We start from the raw sequence: 27292 nt of genomic DNA, 5'->3' as shown, positions 1-27292 counted from the left end.
TTCTATCTGGTTTCTGATGTGTATAGTGGTTCGTATTTAGATTTAAGAAAATTTTGTTTGAACATGAGTTTGGCGAACACGCTAAATTCCGTGGCCTTGTCCAATGGACGAGACCGCAGAGAACTCGATTATTAACGAGCGAATTACTAATAACGGGATCGAAAATTTTACAAGAGGAACTGGCGTTGCTCCAGGGCAAAATTAAAACGAGCAAATCATTACACGAGGCCATTTTGCCCACTCGTCGATCGATGACCAGTGAAACGATTGTTTTTGCCCAACGGACGAATTAAGGAGAGAAAAAAAGTATGTCCAATTTATTGCCTATAAGGAACTTCTGTGTAATTTGCGCGAGAAAAAAATATTTGTCCTATAATTATGAAACGTACAAAAAAACGGAATGATAGAAAATTGAATCTGGAACGTGCGAAAGAGAAAATGAATGGTGTACTCAATTAGTAGAACCGCACAAATATATTTTATATCCTTTTTTTCTGCGACCGAAAAGAAGGGAGCGAAGTATTAAAGAAGATCTTTCGAAAGGACGAAAAAATAAAGTACTCGGGAATAAATTCTGTAAATTTCAATTTAATTTCAATTTCAATTTCCTTTCAGACTAGTCTTGCGAAACTCACTAATTTCTAAATAAAACTTGTGTAAACCAAGAAGAATCAATTCAAAATCAATGAAAATCAAATTACTGACTCAAACGTACTTGAAATTTATAGACAACTAATATTCGTAGTAATAAACCTTTGCGCTTTTAAATCTGACATCGATACTTTTCTTTCTCTTCTAACAGATATTATTTAAATATTGAGCCTATGTTTGCATTATTACAAATCTTTCAATTATAAGAATACAAGTATAATACAATAAATCTGAACAAGTTCCACAAGGTAGAATGCAAGTACACCATGCTATATCTTAAATACGAAGACGAAGAAAGTTGCACAACTCGCGAATTAAAGGATTCAATTTGCTCGAAGGCACTGGAATTATTCAATCCCGTGTGTCACGAATCAGCAATTAAAGAAATCGAACAATTGCAGTAGACACGCCTCCGATGATTTACGTTGCTTTAATCATCCGTATTAAAGACAGCCGTTCCCCTCATCGAGGGTGGACAGGCCGTGGTGCCGTTGAAATATAGACGCGGCCAGGAAACGACGAAATATCGAGAATAAGCGAAAGGGCCGACAGGTTTCGCGAGAGACGAAGGTACACGAAGCACCGTTAAAATATGTAAAGCGACACAGTCCACGTCGGCTTCCGCTCCTCCTTCCTCAGCCCTTTTCTTTTTTCGTTCTCCTCTTTTTTTCAGCCGCTTATTCTGGACCTTCGATCATCTCTCCTCCACCAACTTCGTAGGGTTCAACGAACGGCTACGGCCCGCAGGTGAATTCTGCGGGACGACCAGACGCGAGCCCGAGGTTTTCGTGTCGTTCGATTTGCCAAACTTGAATCGCGCAGCGGTTAGTTAGCGTTTTCTGTTTCTGCGATCGACATGGTAGACTCATTTCCCAGCGTTGCTTAATTGGTTTAGCGAGACCGCGTGCAGGATCGAATTCTACGATAATTGAACGATTTTTTGTTCCCGGACCGTGGAAAGCGATTGGGAACTCGGTTCCAGTTGTTCGATTGAGCAATTTCATTCTGAAGGATTCTTTGTCGTCGATACTCTGTGGTTTTTTGCTTGCGCAGATAATAATTGTATCAACCAACGATAGAGTTATTTGAGATAGCCAGTTATTTCAATCAGTTACTCGAAAGTTTAGCGATTATTTATATATATTGTAAAGATAAATGCCAAAGATATTGTGTATTTTTCTTGTTAATTTATAGGGAAAGGATAATTGTTTATTTCTGTATATTGAATTTGAACAAGTCAACAACCTTGTTTGTTTGGATTACAATGCAATGCTGGACTCTCTTATACAATGACTAATAACATTCAAGGATCGATAAATTGTATCCAAGTTATAAATTTCTATTGCACAATTTTGCTGTTTTATAGTAAATGGAACAACAGGGCAATTAGATGGTTTGTAATTTGTAAAATTAACGTGTAAAGCTTTATTTGTTTTATTAAATTGTCACTGCTACGGCGAGAGCATTTATACACTCGTAATTTCATTTATTGTAACCTAACAATCTGCAATTTGTAAAATTTTACGAGTGATGTTACTTCAATTGTGCAAGAAGGCCATGATGATAAATTATTTTATTACATTTAATAAATAAGAAAGAAAACCAAACATCTAAATTTAAAGTCCTTAAACAACAGTAGAAAATTATTTAAATTAACGAGTATTTTGTTACAATAAAGTTATTCCATTTGAAAATTGTAATAAGAATTTTCAATATATATATATATATATATTCTAACTAGCAACAAGTGCTACGGGAAAGAAAGTCATCAAGTTTCCTTTAGATTCTTGCTAAGATTGCTTCATTGTACATATCAAACTGTTCGTAACTTAACACGTTTCTTTTCATTACAGCGACAGATGCTTCGACTCAATTTGCAAAAACCCGTACGTCCATCTCGTCGCCGACATTCTAGACAACAACTTCATCACTTTTAATTACTCGTCACCTCCTTAGCTTCTCTCAGACGGACGCATGTAATTAGAGGTAGCCGGACGACCGATTTCAAACGTAATAACAAGCTGAACGAGCACCCGCTAAGAAACTCTATCACGTTTTAACGTCCGTTTAATTACCGTCTGTTTCAGAGGAAAGAATTTTTCTACTAAAAACGCAACGTTGCCGTTGAGTCAACTTCTCCACGAGTCAATGCGCGTAACGCTGTGACAAAAGACCGACAAACGATATATTAGTGTGTTATTTTGATATTTTCATCGTAAACGAACTTTTACATTTTTCGATCGTTCAGTTTAAGTTTGTTCAAAATAAAAATGATTCTAGTAAATAGATTTTCAAACGTTTAAATCTGGAATTTATGTGTACATTCCTGCTTACATCGATAGTAAATTTAAAACAACAAATTTTGCGTGCATATGCTTTGGGCGTTTTTTTTTAAAATCTTTGTACGTTTATCTTATCTTTATAAATAAGTCAAGATAGTAGAATTGAGATTTTCATCACCATATATGAAGATTGCAACTAGTACTTGTTACAGAATTATTTTTCAAATTTGCATTTCCAAGATTCGTCATTTACACGGAGATAGTTCTATGTTTTAAATTTACAATTAATAAAAATCAAAGAATATTCTCCTATTATGCATTCTATTAGAAATTTCGAAATGTTTCATCAAAGATCCGTTTTAAACCTGCTGCGCTCTTTGACTTTTACGTCACGTTCTTACTCTCGTTTCAACAAAGGCTTTTAATGATTTCAAAATATATATATATATATATATATATATATATATATTAATATATATATTAATATATATATATATATATATATATATATATATATATATATATTAATGAAGAGTTTTCCATTTCATTTTCAAGCCTAAAAGATATTTCAACATAGAAGAACGCAATTGTCAATCAGAAATGAACCAACGAACGCAGCAGTCTTAACACATTGTCAATCGTATATTATCGAATAATAATCAGTTACTAACAGTATTTAAATAGCGTTCTTAACTCAAGATTCAAGATGACGGTTTTGGTGTAAAGGAAAACGCGATACGTATGTATAAAGGTTCGTTTGAGTAATTCTTATTCGACAGACTTAAATTTCACGACGCACGCGCTTGATGCAACAACATACTCAAGATTGAATGCACTCGAATATGAGGACAATCACGATTACACTTAGTTAGATCGGTTACACTTGTACAAGCACACACATAGATCGGCACAATATGCTACAGCACGAAAGGCAACGCAGTCACGCTCTCGACTGAAATAACAACGCGTTGCGATAAAATTCGCGCCACAACTTTTTATCGACGATCAGGAGCTCGTACGGAATATATTGGGAAATAAATCTCTCTCTGTTCGTTAAAAAATAATGAGGAGAATCGGCTATTGTGAGCGTTGTGTTTCAAAAGAAACCAGAATTCACTTAACCGAATTTTACGAACTCCAAATTGCGAGATTACGACGCTCGTTTGGGAAACATCTCGCCTCCGTTCCTTTAATTACTCGTTTTTGTGTTGTAAAAACAGATTAATGAATATATGTATATACAGTAGATGGAAGGAAAGTTCGTGCAGTTCGATTTTCGGTTTAAAGTGTTATGTAATTTGTAAGAACGTACAAATGAGACAAAGATGAATGATAATGATCACCGATAATGGAAATCGAATAAGAGGTAAGTTGGAAATAAAAATACATACTATATGTGTAAAAGATTCTACGTGCAATATTTAAAAATTATATGAATATAATATGTACGAAATGGAATATTCAAATTTCCATAAGAAAAGATGTATGAAGAGGGAGAGAAAAAAAACATACCGCGACGATCTTACATAAATCAAGCTCGAATTATATAAAATACTAACAAAAAAAAAAAAAAAATGTTGAAGATAAAATCATATACAAAACGTACAAAAACTTCTACGTTTAACATCTAAAGGTAATCCAACGTCTCTACATTTGCGATTTAATATTTAAATCTGGTGGAGAGAAAATGTTTTAACATGGACAAAAAGTAACATAGAATCACGCTTCTGCATCGCCAGGCGCCGTCGTAACAACCGATCATTTATTACATTTTTTTCCTCCCGCCTCGTTGAATTTCAACTCGACCGACCGGCCGCCGTCTTTTCCCGGGGATTGACAAAATAAGATGTTTCGCCGGTGCTGGCTTGATCGCCTCGCGGCGATCAATCTTTTTTTCCCCTCTTTCTCTGTGCGCCAGAAAAAGGCGACACGGCTACGTTTTCGTCGACAGCACGAAGAACCGGCGAAGACCCATTTTCACGGTGATTTTAGCGGGAAATCTCGTCGCGTGCCGCACGATTCAATTTTCCTCGGTAATATTATGATTTAACGGGGCCGACCAACCGCCCCGAGCGTCGAGAACGCCTCTCCTCAGTCGTTCCACGACGACGCTCCCGACGACGAAGATGACGTAGACAACGATAGCGACAAATCCGAAATAATTACGAATGCGTTGCCACAAAAATATTATATCGCGTAGAATGTGCGGAAACGATTCGAGAATGTTTGTAATTGCTTAATGGAATTAGTAATTTCGACGAGGTTAACTTCGTGTAATCGCTTTTCCAATTACGTTTCAACGGGGTGTATTGTTAAGCACTCGGCCTTCCGACATACTTTTCCTGGTTGAATCGGGAAAAAGGATTCGTCGTTGGTACGTAATGCTTTGTAATGGTGAAAAGAACGTTAAATTGGATTCGCGAGTCATCCTGTGATTGGGGAAGGTACGGGTTCTCTGCTTTTTGTTATTTCTCCTCTACCTTTTTTTCGAACTGCTAGGAAATGAAAGAGGTTGGCTTTTGACAACGAGAAAATGTAGTTTCACTTCTATTTAGATTAAATCAAAATTCTGCTCGGCAATTACATATAGAAAATGAAAATCTTTTTACTTATCGAAACAACAATGAGATCGTTGAGACCATGACAATCAGTTTAATCTAACAATAATTAAAAGATGAAATATTATGATCGAAATACTCAATTTCTTATTGAAACTTCGACATACAATTTTTAGCGATATTTAATTTCGACACATTAGTTAACGATTAATATTATATTTTATTATTTATTCCGCTTATTTAATACAGTTTATGCTTGCATAAATAAATCCGTGCGGTATATTATATAAAAATAAATTGCTATGACGAATTATAAATTACAGCGGTTAATATATCTAACTATATATCGTATCTACCACTCTATTTTCCCATCGAATTATTCCATCAACGACAATGAAAGAAGAATGTTAATATCAACTGTATGATCACGTATTCAAAATGAAAAGTGTTCATATAATCAACGATTGCCTTTACACAATTATTCTCCATTGCGAAGTCACATTCGCTGCATGAGTCGCGGGTTGAAAAAGAAACTGCATCGCGGTCAGCGGGCACAGTTTTTATTCGACATTGCGTGGTTAACCATCACCTGTCACGGTGATTAATGGCTTGTACTCTCTAGCGAAGCCCTAGGCCGATTTTTGTCGCCGCTACACTGTTCTGCACTTTATACACTGGTCATTACTCTGTGCGACGTTTTCATCAAAAAGAATTACATATCTCGGACAGTAACGTTACATTAGATCTTTCCTCGAGCCGGCTATAGGGGTTCGTGACTCGTTCTCTTTCGAAAATTGATTCGGGTCTCCTTGGTGGACGATAATCACACAATATGATACGATCCGTGTCATTGGTTGTTGACGAACGCGGATTTCAGACGTGTAATTTGTTTATCCGCTATTTATGAATGACGAAAGGACAAAACGTTTCAGTTAATGATCCTTCGATCCTGATTCAATAAAATTCACTGCGACTGTCACTGAATCCATATACAATGTTTATCGTCTAGTATATTGCAAATGCTCGAGTAAAAACGAACGAAAGCTTATTCGATGTTGTTTCATACGATATCCTTTACGCGATAATTAGTTGGATTTAACATGGCAGGAAAATCGTTTGCAGAAACCTAGCGATAATCATACGGTTAAAATTATCGATTCGTATAACTTTTCTATGTAATTATAAATTACCTATTGCAATGTATTAATATGATATATATTTATCCGTGTAATATACATGACTAACATAAATATACCTATTTATTGTAACGTGATATGAATTTTATGATCAAAAAATTGAAATCACGTACAACTTGAATAAAAGATATATTGTTTTCAAATTTATCAGCGAAATATTTCACCGTTCTTGTATGGTAAAATTTGACTGGAGTTATATTAAATGAACTTTCATTAAAATCGTAACTTAATACTTTTTAATAAAATGTCAAAAGTTAAGATGAATAAAGACTATATTTTATCGGGGATATTAATATTTTCAATAAAACTAAAAAAAATATTCAAACAAATAGTAAAAAAACAAAAAATATTCCATTTCCTAAACAGTTTCACTTTTATATTCCTAAAAGAATTTTTAATTATTTTTACAACTAATAATCCCAATCTCTTGAACCTCGGATATATCTATGTACATCTAACCTCTCACGTTTGATCATTATTATATGGACGATTCATGAATCAGTGTCAATGATTCGAGAAAATGATATTTCCTATGTGGCTAACGATTCTTTATCGATCATCGGACCGAAACGCAGTAAGTGGAGCAAGATTTGACCCAGCGATGCTGGTTAGAGGTCGGTGAATCGTCGTGAATCGGATGATCCATCCAAGTGGATCGTGGGAGCCTGTGGCTAGATTCGAATCGAGTCTCGGATGTACTCACCTATGATAGTATGCACCCTCACAGACAGCTGTGTCCTGAGGACGATCGAATTTTTTCGGCTGTAACAGAGAAAAATAGAGAATGGCATTAATCATCGTGTAGTCGCAAATGCAAAACTGACAGAGGATTAACTATTCAAAATTTGTATATTATATATTTATAATTTAAATAGTATAAGCAAACGCTGTTCTTTGAATTAGAATTATGAATAATTAAATAAACGTCGATTGTTATAAAATTGATATCGTTCGCAAAATTTCATAAATGCGTCATTTACTTTTAGGAGAATTGTACTTTCTGAACTTAATGGATGAACCTAATCATAGCGAGGTGATGTCAGAATCATAAAGTCAACAAAAATAGACTTGTTACGTTTTCCCCGTGTATTTTTCAAGCGACCAAGTACTTTTATGCGTCACCATATTAGCAAATCTTTCATATCGGCCAACTGTGTCTCAATTTTCAACACGTTCTTGGCCATTTCCTGATCCAGTAGTACTAACCAATAACACGCCCGTCAAAAAATGGGTTAAGCATTCGAAGAACGCCGCGGGTGCCCGTGGCTGAAAAATCATCGGGACATCGTGTAATTACCTCTTAGACGATAGGCCGATACTAATTATTCGTTGTGAATTAATCGAGCCTGCCGGTCGGTAATTACTTAATTGAGGCTGCGTGAGCGCTTGCACAACGCTTGCACCGGCGCGGCGTATAGAACGCGCGACTCGGCGCGACACGAATTGGGTTAGAGTGGCTCCGCTCGGAATCTGCCTCGTGCACCTTGGCTAGTCGCGGCGAACTTTAAGGCCCTGCGAACCTTCCCACGCCACGCGTCCCTGAGAAACTACGGCGACCGCGTGCACAAAGGATTTCAGACGAGGACGAGAAGACGAGAAAGAAGAACAAGGAAAAAAGAACGAGGGGTGCCAGGGAGAACGAAGAGGAGACCAGAAAAGAGAGAAGACGAAGACACCGGCGCGGCGGCATGAGCGAGCGTCAAACACATCCGGGGCAAAAAAGTCGGCTACGTACGCGCGCGTTAATAATGTTTCCGCTCGTTAAACGAGCGAGACGGAGCGCGATTACGCGTTTTGCTTTTCCCACAAGCTAAACACGTACGTAGCGAAGACCGAGACACGGGGCGACGTGGTCGTGTGCAAATGCCCCGTCGTTCGCGGAACACGCTGCACCGGCCGCGATTCTAGCGCGAGCGCGAGGGTCTCCGGAGATCGATCCCCGATTAAGCGCGATTGTGTACGCTGTCTTCATGAAAATTTCAAAGCCGTGATGAGAAATCGTTTTTCTAATGCCGAGCTGTGTGCATCGCCGCAACTGTACATACTAGAAACGTTGGAGTGTTTAGGAAGGGGGTGAGATTCTTGCGAGACAAAAGTAAAGCTGTGTGCATTGTGCTTAGGAATTACATTTGGTTAACTTCTTGCATATGTATTTCGTTTGACGTTGCGTATGTAAAACTGGTCCAAATTCTAGTGTGTAATGTCAAAGATATTATTTACAGAAATATTGGGGAAGTAGTGGTTTTATTATCGTTAATTAATAAGAAAGGAAAAGTTTCTTAATTGAGATTTTGATTCTTTTTCATTTTCTTAATTTCTCTGTTAGTCAGAAGTTTGGAAGCATTGGATACGTACAGTATAAAATTGAAAAATTTAACGAGAAGACAGCATAGATTTTTTATCACCTTAGGCAACTTGTTCGACGAGAATCTATCAAATTAAAGAAAGTTACTATTGAAATTTATACTATAACATTAATTTTGAATTAATACAGATTAGCGGGAAATTTAGTACAAGTACAATTAAGAAAATAATTCCATGGTTTTGTCTAGTAGTGTTGTATGTACGCGAGTTTGCAGAAAGTAACATTTTATCGCTAGTCCAATTCCAAGTAAAGTTTGATCGTAGCAATACCAAAATTCAGGAATAAAATAGACATAATATAATTTGATATATTCGTAGAATATAATAGACGTATGTGAATCACAGATTACTCTCATCACGGGTCAACACAACTTCTACTAATTGCGAGATTGTATCAGGTATTCCCAGATTTCAGGCTCTCCAAGTCCGATCCAAGTGGATCACGGAAGTTCTAATATTCGGGGGTCAGAAACATCCATGATCGTCAATAATCGAGAGTAACGAAGGCATTAACGTTTGTTTCTCAAGCATCAAAATTCTCAAGTACATTGTAATCTTAGCAATATTAATGCTTCAACGATCCTAGGATCTCGAGCACCCTTGGCATACCTTGGTACCCTGGAACCTTGAAGACTATGGCTCCTTTGCGTCGCTAGACTCTGGAAACCTTTCTCGACAACCTTTGAATTTGGAGAATTTGGGAGACTCTAATGCTTCCTGAAACCTAAATCCTTCGTGATTCTAAAAATGCTGGCTACTTATTAATCTTGCAACGTTTAAAGCTGCGACCAGCCTTCTTTCCACGACAGCAGAAATATTTCGATATTTCATAGAGGTTTAATAATCCTGGAATCTGAACACATTCTGGATGGCTCACATAGGTACGGGTAGAACTTGCGTACATCCTAAATGCCTCTCGTAGCTTTGATACCTCCGGTGACTCCAAATACCTCCAGCACCTGTAGAATTTCCAATCTACAAATTCCAATATTAGCTCTCGGTCCTTGGAGACACTTGCATCTGCAGTACATTAAGACTTTGAAGCTATGTGTGATTTAGATTTGTTACGTACTAAAGTTTAGTCCTTAGAGCTAGCCATTGAAAGAAATAGATCTCTTTCATCGGGTATAAAAAATCTGGCCAAAATTTCAATGCCCATATAAAGAGGATTATGCAAATGATTAAATAAATGGAATAAATAGAATTAAAGAATAAGTTCTATATCGTATTATATATCGTAGACCATTCTATCCTTGCAACATATTCGTTTTCCCGAGTTTGATAATGATCTTTGTAATCTGATTTTTCAATCTAATTTAATTTAATTTAATTTTCAAATGTAATTTAATATTTTATGATCATCACTGTAAGTTTCTAAAAATTCGCTGCACCGTGTTCTACTAATCAGAGATATCTCTATTTATGGACACATATATTTAAATGAGAAAAATGCGAATAATTTTTCCTTTTTTTTGATTTCAAACGAGTGCAAGTATAGGTTACCTAATTAAATGAATTTCCACGAATTAAAGTGCCTACTCTCTTTTTCAGGAAAGTGTGTGCAACGTGAAAGAATAATTACTCGTTTCCTTTACTCATAACAGAGCTATAGTATTCCATAAACGAGCATATCGAAGTTAATAATTAAGAATATCACAAGTTAATTAATAAGAAACAAATCACAATGATGCATGCATTACATACTTCATAAATAAATCATTCCAATAGCGATTTACATATCTCACAAGTGCATCTCCACCTAATTTCGAATCGTTGCTTTCAAGAGCATAGAATTTATGTAGAATAATCTACCAGACTGATGTATATGGAATGTCGTTTTCTAAGCAGAAATTTAACCATAATATTTATATATACATGTATTCCACATCTTGTGCGTATATATTCTACATCTAGAAAAATCTTTCCCGCATTGAAACTATCAGCATCTTTTAAAAGACTATACCATAGATTGTTGACACCTAAAAACGCCTACCCCATACAGAATCAACGGGATTCGAAATAATTACAGATATATTTGGAAAGAAGTTGTCTTATACGAAAACCATGAAACATATCTTAAGAAATTATGGACAAAAATATAGATTAAAAAATGTTCTTCGCATTTAGAAAAATCCATCCTAAATCACGAGCATAGATAATTCAAAAGATTCAATCTCCATTTCTCGATTTATTCCGTATCAAAGAGCATCGACCCGTTGAAGATTAAAGGCGCGTCGTTAATACACGAATTACGGAGTTCGGTGAGACGCGATTGAAAAATATCACAAAGTTTTAAGCAATCCCGGAGATCATAACCGCGCCCAGCAGCAAAACTTTTGATCCTAGCTTGGTTCTTGCCTCGCGGCCCCGGTTATCCCGTAAACAAACCATTTCCATGTGAATCGAGGGAAAAGAAGCCGTGGAACGACTCCTTGGATTCCCTTAAGAGAGTTGACTCACGGGGACAGGGGTTGCTCGAATAAATTAAAAACTTTCCGGCACGGGGCCAAGTTCAATGTCGGCAGTCGACTCGCTTCCGACGACATCCTCGCCGCCATTTACGTTTCCACGTAAACAGACCGCGGTTTCGTTCTCTTTTTCGCGTTGCGTTCAATCTTCGCTCGCGTAATTGCCGCGTATTGTTCCGCGGTAATTGGCCGACAACAGACGTCAATGGACGAACAGGGCAAGCTCGTGTGCTCGTGGAAAGTAGAATCTCGATCTCGCGAGAATCGAGATGGAAGTTTCGAAAGTTATTCGAAAGATACGTAGGTGGAGGGTAGGGGAAGAATCGGATTGAATTTAACGTGGGCTTTGCGGAACGGCGAAGTATAAACGTACTAAGATTTCTCTCCAGCGAAAAAGACGAAAGGAAAATGGTCGTTGAGTCTAGTCGTTTCGAGACGAAATGGACGAAAGTGTTAAAAACAGATTTGCGAAGTTCTGGTTTATAGATTAGATTACAGATTTATAAAAGTTCACTTCATGGACGTTGATAGTAGCTGGTTATACTTTCATGTGTTACGTTGTTTTATCATTTTCATTAGAAACGTGGCACATGTTATTTCGTACCGTTTCTACGGTGATGAATAAAAATTGAATAAATCCTCGTAGTCGTGGTATTTGAAAAAATTTCTTTCCTCTTTCTGACTATGAAGGGATACAAGAAACGTTCTTTACATCGAGAAACAGATTCTTTATCTTTGAATAAAATGGTGTATTTTCGTATCGATACCAGGAAAAGGAATGCGCAAACACATACAGTGACCTTCGAACGATCTCAGACTGTTGAATACTTCTTTACAGAGGCAAGTGGTTCAAGCTTCGGAGACCTTATGTAAATAATGTACAGAGTAAAAGACGTCTTGGTTCTTGCTTGGTTAAACAAATTCGATTTTCATATAGTCGTTCTTATGGCAAATTTCGGTAAAAAGTATGTGAAGAATATGGGATCGTCTTTAAAAAGAACCGTACCAAAATTTAATTTTATACTAACTTAAACTTGCTTTTTATATTATTAGTTTTTAATATTCTACGCTCTGTTACATAATAATTTACTAATCGACAATGTTGATAAATTATAATACGATATAAAATCGATAAGCTAGAAGCTGTAGGATCATATAACCTTCTCTTTTACAATTATAATACACTTCCTTATCCTTAGATGCACCGCCTTTAGCAAATATCATCTCAATTTTCAAACGATGTCATTAACCGTCTCGTTCTCCTTAAGACCCCATCAAATATCCCTTCCAAAGGAGCATATCACGGGAATTTCTCTAGCAGAACTTTGCCACGTCTGTTCACGTAAGACTTTGAAGTTTGATCATAATCGAATAGACCGGCCGCACGCGAGATCTAAATTTCATTTAAATTCAGAATGAAGGTTTTACCTGAAATTAATGGTAACCTGTCAAGCTTGGTAAGTAGATTGCATTTTCGCCGGGGTTATTACTTGATCAATGATAGTTACAGATATAGGCAAGGAATCTTCCCTAACTTCCTGTACTTTCAAATCTGATACGATTCATTTCCTTGTAAAGTAAGAATGAAATTGCCCCAGTGAACGTATCAAATACAGTTACACACATTAATATTCGGACGCAGCACTATCTCCGTAATTGTTGCTTTGTATACGAGAGGATCGTTTAAACCTCCTGATGTTTATTTGACAACATGAACCATTTATCGTAGCTTAAAAATACGTAAAGAATTTCTGCCTACAGGCAACGTTTAATTGTACGACAAATTGTTAACAAAACGAACGTCGTTTCATTTGTCTTATCAATTCGATGCGGTCTTCTTCTTTATAGCGCTGTATGTAAATTCAATTGACGTGTAAACACTGACCAAACAACTCTTTAGCGAAACACATCTACTCCACCTTGGCGCAAACCAGCCAATTTACAGGCAATCAGCTCGACATAAAATCCTCGTTAATTGTTTCAGCTGTCCCGCAAACCGAACAAACGTAATCCACCATTTCTCGACACTCCACAAACGTAAACTACACGCGAACAATGGAACTGCTCGAGCCGCCGAAAATCGCCCGCAACTCCATTCACGGTTCATTCTCAAATTTCTGTACGAGTAGCGACGACGAGTTGTTGCGTGCTCGATCCGGCTGGCAACGATCTCCGGTCGACTCTCGAACAAACCTCGTTGAGCTGCGGTTGCCCCGGAAAAACAAGCCGATCGTATCGCTGCCTCGGCTCCTCGAGATCGACTCGAGATTCCATGTAAATGCGATCTCACCCTCTCGACGGTGCGGCGCAGCTCGCCAGCACCGAGTGCACCCGCGAGAGAATGAAAAGTGGCCGTGGGGAAACGTTCCCTTGCAAATGGAATGCAAAATCCTGGACGGTGTGTGTCGATGCTCGTGGGAACTTTGCCGTCCGTAAGCACGACGACGAAAGTCCCCGACGAAAGGATTTCCAATCTCCTTTAATGGCGCATTAATCGCGACTCTGCCGAGGGGACGCAACTGGACCAGAAGAGAGAAAAGAGAGGGGAAAAAAGAAAAAGCTGCGACGATGGAGGAATCGAGGGAAACGGGTTGGGAAAGAGAAAAGAAACGAACGAAGGAAGAGGTTCGTCGCGATAACCTCCGGATCGAAGCGGTTTTCAATTGACAACGGAGCGACCGATAGTCTGCGAAGTTTCCACCCAGTACCGATTATCGATACTCTTGCGTCGAGCGACGGCTTTGCCGCGCGCCAATTTCTCTTCAGCGTTATGAAGTGGCGTTAAATAGACGCGGCAGAAGCGTCTTTTTACCGGGATGAGTCGCGGGATGCTTGGGCGAGATGTTAACGGTTAAGAGAGATCAGGTGACTACATGTTGCGAGAGCTACTTCAGGTGATATTAAGACGATGTCTCTTATGGGTTTATAGTGGCTTGGAGCTGAGATTTATTGGTTCACACGTAGAAATAAGGACGGTCCCGTACGTGGAATAATCATATTACAACATGAAATACAAGCATTTTAAGTACATAACACGTGTATGTATGTATGTATGTATGTAAAAGGAACCGCTATAACGATGTTAATCCAATTAGATAAGAATCAAATAAATGAGTTCTTTTCTCCCATTTTTATAAACCGTAACGTGTTCTTACAATAATAAATGTAGAAATACTTTGCCTTAGATTGTAAGAATCTGTTATTTCCTGTCTATTTCCCACAAATACTTATGCCCGTTTTATAAATAGCATGCACGTATACGTAAATATAATTTATTATAATCTAAAGGAAAGCGTTAGAACATATGTACATAATTCAAGGTATATCTGAGAGAAACTAAGGATGCAGCTATAAGTTAGTGACTAGAAATGCTTCGTTTCAATTGTATTCTTTTTCAAAACCACTGTCGATATTTATATGTACCACTTTGCGTAATTGGTATCTAGTCTATTATCAATCATATTCATAAGAACTTTCTGTTACCATTTTTTTATGTCGCGACTAATTCTGTGATTTCGCTACTCTTTTTTTTCGTGATATTCTTTTCTTTAAATTCATCTTTAAATTATCAAACCATATCGAGTATTTTATTTTTATAGATATATCTATATTTTTTAGACCGTCTATACCGCATTCTTCGTAATACGTTTAAGTGTCCTGTAACGAATAGGAAAGAAAGGAGATAGAAAATTAACTCATTCTTGTCAATAACAATCATATTCATCGGCACTTCTAGCTAGTAATAGCAAAAGTAGCGTGAAGAAAGTTACTTAGAGACTAGGCTCTACGTCTTAAGTTCTAGACTCTTGAAATATAAATTAAATTCTTTATACTTCCCGAACACTTTTCCTCGCACAAACAACTGAATAAATATTATTAGTGAAACGTTAGAAATCACGAATTACAAATTAATACATTTTCGCGTCGCAATAACAAGTTCTATAATAAAAAAACTTGTAATTTCTTTGTAATTTTAACAAATTAAAACAAATTAATTGTTTTTATAGAATTACAGCAAGTTGTGAATTGTAAAATTATGCGCTATAACATACAATTCACTATTTGTAACTTATTAATTTACTAATATTATTATGTAATTGGTGGATTACTGCGAAAGAAAGCTCTAAAAGTAATTCTAACTTTCACAAGCCAGATTGCTATTAAATAAAAATTTCATAAATCGAACGACTCGTTCTTTGCATAAATTTAAGTTTGAACGACAAGCAATTATCAATCAACGAGTGTTTCAAATCTTCCAATACAATACCATACATATGAAAACAAATTTCACAAAGAGCAATAAATATTATAATCAATAAGTTCTACATAGTCCTGTAAGACCGAATCATCGATATAACAATTAAACAGATCGATAAATTAATCATCGTTGACCCTATCCGTGCTTTACAGAATCGACCGAAACGGTTCAACGCCCTTGTTTCGAACTCGTAAGAAGTGAGAAGAAAGGCGGACCGGAAGCTCAGGCCATGAACAAGCCACCCAGCTATCAGGCACACGGTGTGTTCAACGAGTCGAGCATAATTTCGTTGGTGATTAAAAATGCCAAGCTGTCAAACCGCAGGCGAATACAAACTGCATGAAGCACGCTGCGTCGTGCAGAATTACCTGGAGCAGCCAGAACTTTCGAGGATCAGGGGCTAATTGGCCTATCGGAAACTATAATGTAACTACTCGAAACTTATCGAAGGGAGAGAAATTTCCAGCAGAACGGCCTCGATATTCTAACATTTATTCCTGAAAGTTTCGAGTAACCTCTTGCTATAGTTTCAAAACGATCGGTTTGCAAAAATCTTTAGGATTCCGTTGTACGATGAAAATTTCCAAATCCAGACTGTTTCAATTAAAGTTGTAAAATTCTGTAAATAAATTGGTAGGGAATATAGATATTATAAGACTTCTTAATAAAATACGCTATTATTATTTGTCTCTATGCTATCGTACAATACAATTTCGCTGCAGGCCATATAAGCCAATGAAATGACAGGTTTTCCTGTTTAATGCCACATTTAACGAATCTGTGGAACAATCGTCATGAAAATTTCGTCGTAAATCGGCTTAAACTCGCTTCGTGCTCGCCGAGTTCCTTCATTCGCTATCTAAATTTCAGTCGAAGTTCAAGTATCTTCGAATTAAGTCTGAATCCGAGTATTTAGGTTAAACCCGAGTTAAGTGCAAGTTGGGCTAAATTTAAGCGAAACCTGAGTCACGTTCGAGGCATGTCGTAGCTCTGTTCTTGAATCAACTCGAATTTGCGGAGACCGCGAAAATCATACGTTACACCTATCGCGCGGATAATTTAAGCAACGCTGATTCAATATGAATTTTGCTCAAAACTCAAATTATAATTTGACTCATTGTCAGTGAGGAAAACAGTCAAAGTGCGAAGAATTCTCGTGTGTGTTATTCAACAAACTTTCGACAAAATTCGACGAAGGCTCTTGAACCTCGGCCAATTCGTAACCCTTTGTCACGGCGTGAACCTGCCAATTGGCTATTGCCATCCCGTTAGCCGTGTTAAACGCATGGAAATGCTATACTATTGCATGAATTAGAATCATCGAGAAAAACAACTCGGTAGACGTTACAGAAACTCGTTATGTTCTGGCAATTTTTTGATATTACGTGAGCAAGGATGTTGGCTCCGTTAAATGTTAATTAGGATCACGATACTTGAAGCGACATTTACGACAGTTGGACAGATTTATTTTGAAAATAACACATAGTCTTGTATTACGTTTTATTATTGAATACATTATAATTCTTAAAAAAATATCATCTTCGGTATTTGAATTGCATGAAATAATCTGAAAATTCATTCTTCAACATTAAACATTTCTTCAATATTAAAACGTAAAATAAAGAAAAATAAAATATGCAAATTTCTTCAGCGTTGAAGTTAAAAATTGAAAGAGATAAATGATGTAAATTCCTTCGATATTAAAAATGGAAAGATATTCAACTTTTCAGGGACGCAGTTTTTTAATCTAAAAAATTATTCAAGATATTTTTTAAGAGTAGATATATCAGGTATGCTGAAATCTTAACAAACTCACCTTTAGATTGATTTCCAAGATAAGTTTTAACATTTTTACTTCAGAATCTCCAACTACTCTGAGTAAGCCTAGCACGTAGACCAGAAAACCAAGATAGAGTAAACTAACGCTTCATAAATTCAAAGATAAGCCATGAATTTGAATTATTTATCTCGTATCACTTCCACGATCTTCACTTCGATTACGAAACGATCACTATTCGAGTAGCTTCTCTCATTTCACCTTTACGCGTCAAATTATGTAAGACAACAAAGCACTGAAATAAAGCGTTTTACAAGATCTGCCAAGAGTTAGCGCTTGAAAACAAGATTCCACATTCCATTCTTTGCTCACGAGTATCGGCCTTCATAGTGTCAGCGACTTCGTTCGACGATACGATATTAGTTCGGAAGCCCTAGATTTGTACGCAGATGCCAATAATCAGTCAGAGGACATATTTCCTCCCATTTTTCGCGAGCATTTACCATCATGCTACTATAATGGCAGAGAATATTCTCTTTTCTGTTTATAAAACTCCCATGGCAATGAATTCCATCTATTTTCAGCTATTTTCATCCCTAAACAACTGTCTTACTTACGGACAACTTAGAAATATTCAGTACGCTAAATATCAAAAACTACCTCAACTGCCTCTAGAAACAATTTTACTTGGCACAACCTGGTGCAGAACGAACCGGTCGGTTTCGAACAAGGCCGTAGTCACTGATTTACACACCGTCGAACGACGAATTAATTATCGTTAGGACGAACCAGTCGGTTCAAATCCCTCGAATATCCGGAATTCACCGGCACGAACAGAGGACACGGTCGATTAACGCGCGGGAATAAATAATCGCCGGTGATGAACGAACGATTACGCAAGAATCCTAGGCCAGGCAACGCGCGCGTAAGGTCACCTCTGTCTTTCCCCTTTTCAGCCCATAAATCACTTAGGAATTAATCCCTCTAATTGGTACGGCGGTATTTAAATCGACGACGCTCGGTCGCTACCGTGGACGAGGAGAATGCGGACGTGCGTGGAAAACGGGCGCACACGCGTCTGCCCCCGAGCACCGAGGACATGTTTTTACGCGGTCGATTTAATTCCCTCGTTTATAATTAGTCGACGCCTCCCGGTCGACACCACCAGCTGGATTCTGGGATCGTCAACGGCGATAATTCGAGCTTTCAGCGTATCATCTGCAGATGGAAATATTTATCGCGAAAGATAAAGTTAAGGTAACGACGGTCGTGCGATGTAGGAAGATGTTTGCGGCTTTGGTTTGTGGCTCTCGTCGAAGTAAGGAAAGAATGATTTCGGAGAAAATGATTTACGAGCTATTCCGAGACATTCGTACAGAATTTGTATGGTTTTTTTTGTTAATTAGCGAGGAAGATTAATCGTTCGTAGGTAAACTAGGTCATTCAGAAGATGAACAATTTACTCCGTTACCTATCTACATCGTTTAAATTCTGAAACTCCTAAATCTCGAATGCAGAGTACTCGACGAATCTGTCATCGAATTCTCGTTATTTCACAAGTAATAAAAGTGTTTCTAGTTTCTGATGAATTTTACAGAGAATGTTTGAAAAATATGATGGAACTTTTAAAATTTAATTGCCACGTGCACACGACCAGAGCCGAGTACCACGAGTATCGATTCGAACGCCGGCTCGATGACAATTCACGTCAATTTAAGTCGTTGGTGACGAACGAAACGCGACGGTGATACGTGAAAAGATTTCCAGCTCGTTCAAAAGCAACAATCACGGCGGATTGGAATCGAATAATGGACGATCGAAGTAGAAACGGGCGACGCTGGGGTTTTCTTTTGCACTCGATCGGCCCGTGATCGCGTTGAAAAGAATCGAACGCTAGAAAATGGCGATTACCGTGGATTTATGCTTGCACAGACGTTATTCCCTGTCGTCTCGCCACGTATTATTAACTTTCGAGGATTCGCTTCATGATAATTAAATTTACTCTTCCGAGCCAACTTTTTATTATCATTTTCTCATTAGTAGAAAGCTGACCTGGATTTTTTCGCACAATCACTTACTAACTAATAATATTGTATTAATGAATCGACTAGTTAGAAATTACGAATTAAGTATAGACTTTTCTTTCGTAAATTTCACAATTTTACCTTCCAAACAGTTTCAATTTGAAAGAACTCGCATTACACTTCGACAGCGCGAAACTTCCTTTTATCCAGCAACGATCTTTCGGCAATCAAATCTTAGAATCGCAAAAAGTATGTATGCATTTCCGCATCGATACGAAACGGACATCAATATTCATTACCTGTCGCGAAACTCATCATCGCGATTGATTTTTCAAGCGCAGCGTAATTATTGTCACTGTTACCTGGGACAAATCCGATGCTACCCGGTAGTTCATTCGATTCATCGTTCGATCATCAGGATTCAACGGATAGCGCGGCTACCTGATCGATGATCGATCGACGCGTGCTCGTGACGGCACGCTTCCGTTCCGTTTTCGACGACGTTGCAGAAAACCCGGCATTCGTACGACTTCGGCGAATCTCATGAAAAACGAGGAACGAATAATACTGTTCGGCGAGTTTTCGAAGAGTCGAGTCACGGTTCGTGATCGACGATACACACGCGAGTGAAAGTCAAGGAACGAACAATCGTGGCCGGGTGTCATCGAATCGTGAACCGTTTCGTGATTGCGAGTATCGTCAAGTTTCGGCTCGGAGGGTTGACACAATGGGAACTTTCCTTTCGAAACGATCTTGTTGCCTTCTTAGCTTGTTTATGGTGCGATATGAGGTCCTTTTTCGAATATAAGTTGCTTCGATGTATAGGTGTGTATAGGGTTTGGCAAGAGGTGAAAGCTTGAGAACAATGTTCAGAAAAATATATTCAAGAAAATATTTGAAGATTGTCGAATAGGTGCTTTATTGTTTAGTATCTACAAAATCATGAAGATGTATTTTGAAGAATATTTTCGCATCGTCAAATTATTGGGCAAATGTAAATCTAAAATTTATGCAATGATGTACTTGTAAAAAGAGATAATGTACTTTTAAAAACTAAATACATACGTACGTACTTATCCTTCGATCGAGAAAATATTTTGTATATCTTGGTTCGTATCTTATATTATATCGCGTAATTAAATATCTTTAATTCCTAAAAGATATTTTATCTAAAATATTGCAATATCTCTTTGATACTTCGACAAAATGATGTATAAGTTATTTCATTTACATCCCTCGATACCGTTGCATGTAGCATACGCAACTTTGTCGCATTATTCCTATGTTTGATCCTTAATGAACCAAGATTCTTTACGTAAAATTTACTAAATATCTCGACAACAATTTCAATAAAAGGAAATAAAAAGGTATTCAAAGATTTTATCTAAAGCGATCGACTTTCCCCGACTAGTCCGATAAAAAGAGCGTGACACAAGAGAGAGAAAAAGAGAAAGAGAGTACTCTCTAAATCAAAACTGTCAGTCGGTTGCTCGTATTATATCCATCATATCGAACGCAGGAAAATGATCGATCCGTTCCATTCAGGAACGTTTCGATCGATCGACTGAAAGTCACGGAAACCGGGCCAGGGAACAAATTCCAAATCGGTTGAAACTAGTTGCGCCGCTTCTTGGCAAGAAAAATGTAGCCTCGATTCCTCTAAATAAATTTTTCACGGACGAAAGAAGGAAAGTACAATTCCAAGAAATAATTTCACTGGCGATAATTTTTCGAACTTAAAGCTCCCTTACCCAATCATTTATCAACTGGTAATACTATTGAATCGATAAGCGACAAATAGTAAGCTACAGATTTTTGTTTTACAACTTTGGAATTCCATACTGCATGGAATGATCAAATAACTGTCAATTTATATCATCTTACGTCTTTTATAATTTTGTAATTTTACGTCAAGTAGGATAATTGGACACTGTGAAATTTGTAAAAGTTTTATTATCCGACTTCTTTCGATTATATAAGAAGATCTACTGGTGTTAACAATTTCTAACTAGCAACTTGACAAATTTCGCTGATGGTAAACTACGTCTCATAACTGTAACATCACTGAAAAATCTTCAACTTTTATACCTTGTAATGTTACTTTTATTATTGTTGTACCATACAAAAAGGATATATAAATTATTAAATAAAAAAATAATATAAAAAAAATTGGCGTTTACGATTGTTTCATGATTATAGAACCAGCGTAATGGAATATTTTATTATACAAAAAGTGAATTCCGTATAGAATAAAATAATGTTATAACGATAACTTTCATGAATTGAACTATTCTATTTTGCAGACTTCTTTCTTCTCGCGTTCTATCCTATATCTCTGTATAAAAATTACAAAATTAAAGTGATCGTGAGGTTGCGAGCACCGGTGTATTAATTGAATTGTGCAAGAGGAGCCCTAGCCAACGAAACGAGATTAAAATTATGGAACAGCGTTGATCTCGATATTCGCGAAGAATTCGTTGAAGCACCTCGATCGATCCCATCCGAGATGCCCCTCCGACGTGACCATTCGTCCGTTCGTTCCAATTATTCAAATGCACCCTTGCACCTGTTGCATGGCAGATGAGGCTGCGCCGCGTTTCGCGCCGCCGAGCCGTTTCGCCCCCGCGCGCTTTCCGAATAATTGCCGTGGATGCAGCCGGAAATATTTCACGCACGGACTCCGTGGGAATTCCGTTCGACGATCTTTAGCGTATCGACCAGCCGGAAGCATATTTTTGTTATGGAATTTTGGAGTAGCTCGACGGAGCGGTAGATCTTCGTGATGGTTTATGATATAGAGATGTTTTTGTTATGGAAGTGGAAGTTAGAACAGTATGGATTAATAGTAGATTTAAGTCAATATACAGAGTGGCCCAGCTAGATGGAATCAGCTAAATATTTGCCTTATTTATCGTTGGTCTTGGAATCTCGTAAGGATATTAGCTCGAGAAAAATGTATTTTTAACATTACTCGTGTCCCTTGAAATAGCGTGACTATGTCCTGAGAAATTTTCCCATACAACAATAAATAAGACGTATACTTCGGTGATTCGATTTAGCTGAGCCAGTCTGCGTACTATGCTGATTTTAAATCGCTTTAGTCGAATTAGTCGTTCAGGCTACGTAAATTTATTTATCTTGTTGCTCTGGATATGAAGTTATTAGACTGATCAAAAGTTGAATATTTTAAGAAATGTTTTATACATATATACGTAGGTATCAGACTACTAGAATATTCGCTGTTGCCAACACGAGTAATTCGGAATGAAGGGCATGCTTCGGAACGTAAGAACAAAATTACAGAACGTAGGTGTCGAACAATTTATATATGTAGTGTTATAAAAGCAATAAAAAGTAAAAAAATTCTCCTTAATATTTTAGAATATTCATTACCGCAAGTAGATAATTCTATGCCGCAAAGTGTATCATGAATTAATTCTCATTACATAATCCTAGCTAAGTGATTCCGTATAAAAAATTCAACAGTACCTTACAACTTTATTCTTACAGAGAACCTAGCATTTTCCGGAACCACTTAACTCGATCTTCTCATTAAGAAAAGAAACAATAACTCAGTTTAAATTTTGCAATTAACTGAACGTTAATTTTGCAAAAAAATGTGTAAACCCTATCTTTTTTTTCACCATACGATATGAACGCAAATGTTAGATCAAGGCATATCCGACAAAGACTAAACCCTCGACAAAGTAACACAGTAACTACTTATTAATTCATCCTGGAAGCACGAGTCTCTCGTGAACTCGAGACATCGGGCAAACTTTCCAATCAAGCAGAAACATCCTATCGCCTAACCCGGCGATATATCCATCAAACTGATCAAACAATGTCAGCACAACGATCCAGAATAATTTACCAGTAAGGTGGCATCCCGTGGTTGCAGTTTCATGTCCTCCAAGTAACCCAAACGCAGCGGTGCACTCAGCTGGATCACTGTTACTCAATCACGGCGTACACTGTGCACAGATTTCCAAAGCATCACCGTTCGAAGGACAGATAAGAATAAGGACAAGCGAAGAGAAAACACAAGAGCACGATCACGTCCTCGCTGAAGGAGAGAGAACACTCGCGACGTCCTCGAGGTCTAGGCAACGACTGGCTGCTACCAAGATGGTCTGTTGCCGGCCTGGTCCCCGCGTTCGCCACAATAGAAACTGGTGGGAGATCAAAACGCTGACTGGCCGCTAATGTACGCGTATATACACTACACGCGTTGCTCGCGCGCTACACGACGTCTGTTCGTCGGTGCACGCGTGCATTCTCGAGGAGAAGGAACAAGAGAATGCAACTACGGTTTGATGCACGTGTGGGTCGTTCGCGGAAAATCCAGCTGGAGGAGGCTTGGTCGGTGAACGAATGCCAGTTTGCCAAAAGTGTAAGTGGACACGCGATTGCGTAACAGGATAACGGTGTGCTACGATGAATGAATAAGTCGAGGCGTAACGAAGCACTAATGAATCGATTCACGGAACACCGCTACCAGTTGAATCGTGTGTGGGTATATCGTGGCGATGGAGTAAGGGCGCTCGAGGTGCACTTTGTGTGCTTCAGAGATGAGAGTTTGCGCTCGATGGGCGGCATTCGGGAAATTGAGAAGCTTGTAATTAGACTACGATTGTTTATGTATTTTTAGGAAACTTAAAGATGCTAAAGCTCGCAGGATATATATAAATATGCAAAGCATTTACAGTACAGAATCTTAAGATCTTAATTTAAAACGTCGAATTTTTGGAGCTAACAACATGTGAAATTGAAGCTTTCGAAATTTCAGTCATCCGGTTCTCGAGATTATCGAGGTTTTATAAACTTTTATAAACTCGGAGATCGATTGATGAATCTCTTCCGAATGTCTTATTCTAGCATTTAAATAAGTTGAATCACGATCAGAGTCTTTGCTTCGAGAACGTTATTCTTCCCAATCCTTCTTAATCGATGTTTAAATCTAAGCAACGTTTCACGCTCACGTTTACTATTCACTTCTCACCTTCGTATCTACATATATAGCTTTCTCCACGAATGCATCGCATCTATAGCATCTGTATCATGCGTACAGAGAATATGGGAACATAATATAAACGTGCGTATTCGCGCGAACGCGACGCCGGTGTGGCAGCGTTTAATTTACTTAACACGGATATGCAACGCAGTCTGTGGTATCGTCCACGCTCCAGTAATTACGCATGCAATTTCACTGCAAGGCCCTTAGGGCACGTCGAGGTCGAGCGATCTCTCGGCGCCAACTCCCCAACAATTTCGCTTTTCGAATCGAGACCAGGCCGGCATTGATCGAGCATAAAACATCGTCCATGCTTCTCGACCGTATGCAGGCCTGACTGAAGCAGGAATATAAATGTACGAACAAGCGACGACCGGTCGCAATTTATGGTCATCAAAAATTGATTCGATCGCCGACCCAGTTTACTAAAATTCTGACTATGAAGTCTGTAATGAAAGATTGTTTTCCGTGAAATCGATCGTCTGTTTAAAAACGATGATCTGCATCGTTCTAAATTTTTATCAGGTGTAAGTGTTATAAATAATGCGTGAACAATTGTGATTTTTGTACTTTATAACGTTAATAAGCCATTTCTAAAAGATATGCAAATTTCTTATTTTTATTTGATAGCTTTTATTATCAATATATTCAGCGATCATTTGCATGCGATATCTATTAGATTTATTCGTCTACGACACGATGAATGGAATTCAGCAATCGTTAGCTTGCTGAATATCGATATCTGTTACGATTATTATCAGTTTGTGATATAATTCTATGATTTGCAACTGTATCAATTTCAACAAGTATTTTTCACGAACAGAGGTTTTAAAATAAGATTGCACTTCAGTCAAGAATGATTTGTTTAAGAATTTTATGGTTCGTTAAAGAAGGATGTATCTGGTGTCCTATTTGGTAAGAAAGGGTGAACGTATGTGTGTAAATGTATTCGAACCACTGATTTTCTCGAGCTATTTTCTGTTGCGTAAGTTGCAGTAATCTATGCTACACGCACCAATTTAATCTTGCGTGGCTGATGACAGATATACGCACCACAAGAACATATATTATTTAATAGCGATACTTTGGTTGGAATGGCGCAATTAATTTCTAACGGAGTATTTGGATCTTTTAAAGAAACAAGATTAGTGAAAGATATGTTGCTATTATTCTGCCGTTAAAAATTAATGAAAAATAAATTGCGTGTCTTGGAAATGAACTAAGTTTTTCGTAATTAGCGCTGTCGACGATGAATATCAATTAAAAAAAAAATATCCATCGTAAAAATATTTTTTAGAAATGCAGTATGTTCATTATATTAATGAAGCTCGTTAGATTTTTTGCGACGATTAATTTAAGGCTAATATTAGAAAATCCCAAGAGTATGCTTCTTTTACGCTTAATGTCTCTTCGACGTGGTTAATAAGAAATAAAACTGTTGGAATCGAGTTTGAAAACGATAAAGATATTGCGACGTGAAACGGAAAACTCGGGAACTTTGGTAAAAATTGGTTTGTTGCAACGCGTTCTTCTTCTTGCAAACAGACGAAGCAAACAATTCCGCGTAAGATTAATAAACTAAGAAACTTCTTGTAAGTTGTTAGCTCAGTCTCGTTTCGTGGCAGATCGTTTAAGAGATGAGTGTTTTCTCGAAAAATTGCTCTGTAATTGAAAGATTGAGGAGTCGCGTAATGTAAGTCCGAAGACGCAAGCTTTTTAAACTTCCGAGATATTGAATATCACGAAGCCTCTGAAGGGAAATTCCACTTTGCAGACATAAATATCAAAGAAATATTTAATGAAAAGCAAGAATTCTCTTTATTCTGATAATAACAATAATTAAAAGAAACAAAGAGAAAAATGTCAAAACAGACTGCTGAATATCCTCTTCAGGGTCGAAATTCCATAACAGTGTACGAATGTTGTACGAAAGTATAAATTAAAACAATGTCGTGATATCTCTAAAGAAAATTCAAGTCATCTTGCAAACACAATGTTAAATAAATACACAAAGAAAGATAGTAAACATCTTTCACGCTTTAATAATAATTCCAAAAAAAAAAAAAAGATACAAAGGTATGTCTATAAAACTAAAATCCATTTCCAGTTACAAACTAATAAACTCAAACATATTTCCGCAACTATAAATTAAGCAGTTTAATTGAAGACGTTTAAACGAAGCGTCTATTGCAAAGAAAACATAAAATACTCTACACACTGTAAAGGAACGAAATCGTATAGCGATATTATAGCTCTGTATGAATATTAGATCCTAAATGCCGTTCTACAAATCGAGAAAATCAAAGGAAACTCATTAGCATCCGCGTCTTAACAGGATCATTCTTAACACTGTTACAAATGCCTTTGAAGAAAGGTTTATCGCAGCAAGGCGCTAACGTATCCTCTACCATTAAGAGAATGCCGTTTATTTTTAAACCTTTGTTTAAGAAAGAGAAATTCTATAGGTATAACGCTACCAATTATCAGTAACGTGCCTAATCTTACAAACTGGCAACGGGTAGTCAATAATTACCATGAAAGTACATCATTATGTACGACGATCGATCGTGACAAACAACGATACCGTGTAATATGCAACATTTACTGTTACTGCTTCCTCAATTTACGGCTGCCCGATAATTACATCCGTATTATTCATACCTACGCACCTCGTCGCAGCTAAACCTTAGAAAATGAAAC

At 37.4% G+C, this 27292-nt stretch overlaps 1 protein-coding gene across 4 annotated transcripts in view; it reads right to left on the bottom strand.

Annotated features, from left to right (window-relative positions):
• Positions 1–27292, bottom strand: part of LOC126874592 (FH1/FH2 domain-containing protein 3) — a 241936-nt gene that overhangs the window by 77274 nt on the left and 137370 nt on the right. For 3 of the 4 annotated variants that reach the window (XM_050636828.1, XM_050636840.1, XM_050636834.1), the window contains exon 3: positions 7391–7449. In XM_050636828.1, coding sequence (XP_050492785.1) covers positions 7391–7449 — 59 coding nt within the window. Of the gene's footprint in view, positions 1–7390; positions 7450–23452; positions 23705–27292 lie in introns of those variants that run through there. The other variant, XM_050636818.1, reaches the window with a different exon arrangement.

This window comes from Bombus huntii, chromosome 2, assembly GCF_024542735.1.
Source record: "Bombus huntii isolate Logan2020A chromosome 2, iyBomHunt1.1, whole genome shotgun sequence".
In the NCBI taxonomy this organism is placed as follows: domain Eukaryota; kingdom Metazoa; phylum Arthropoda; class Insecta; order Hymenoptera; family Apidae; genus Bombus; species Bombus huntii.
This window is presented reverse-complemented; position numbering and strand designations above follow the sequence as displayed.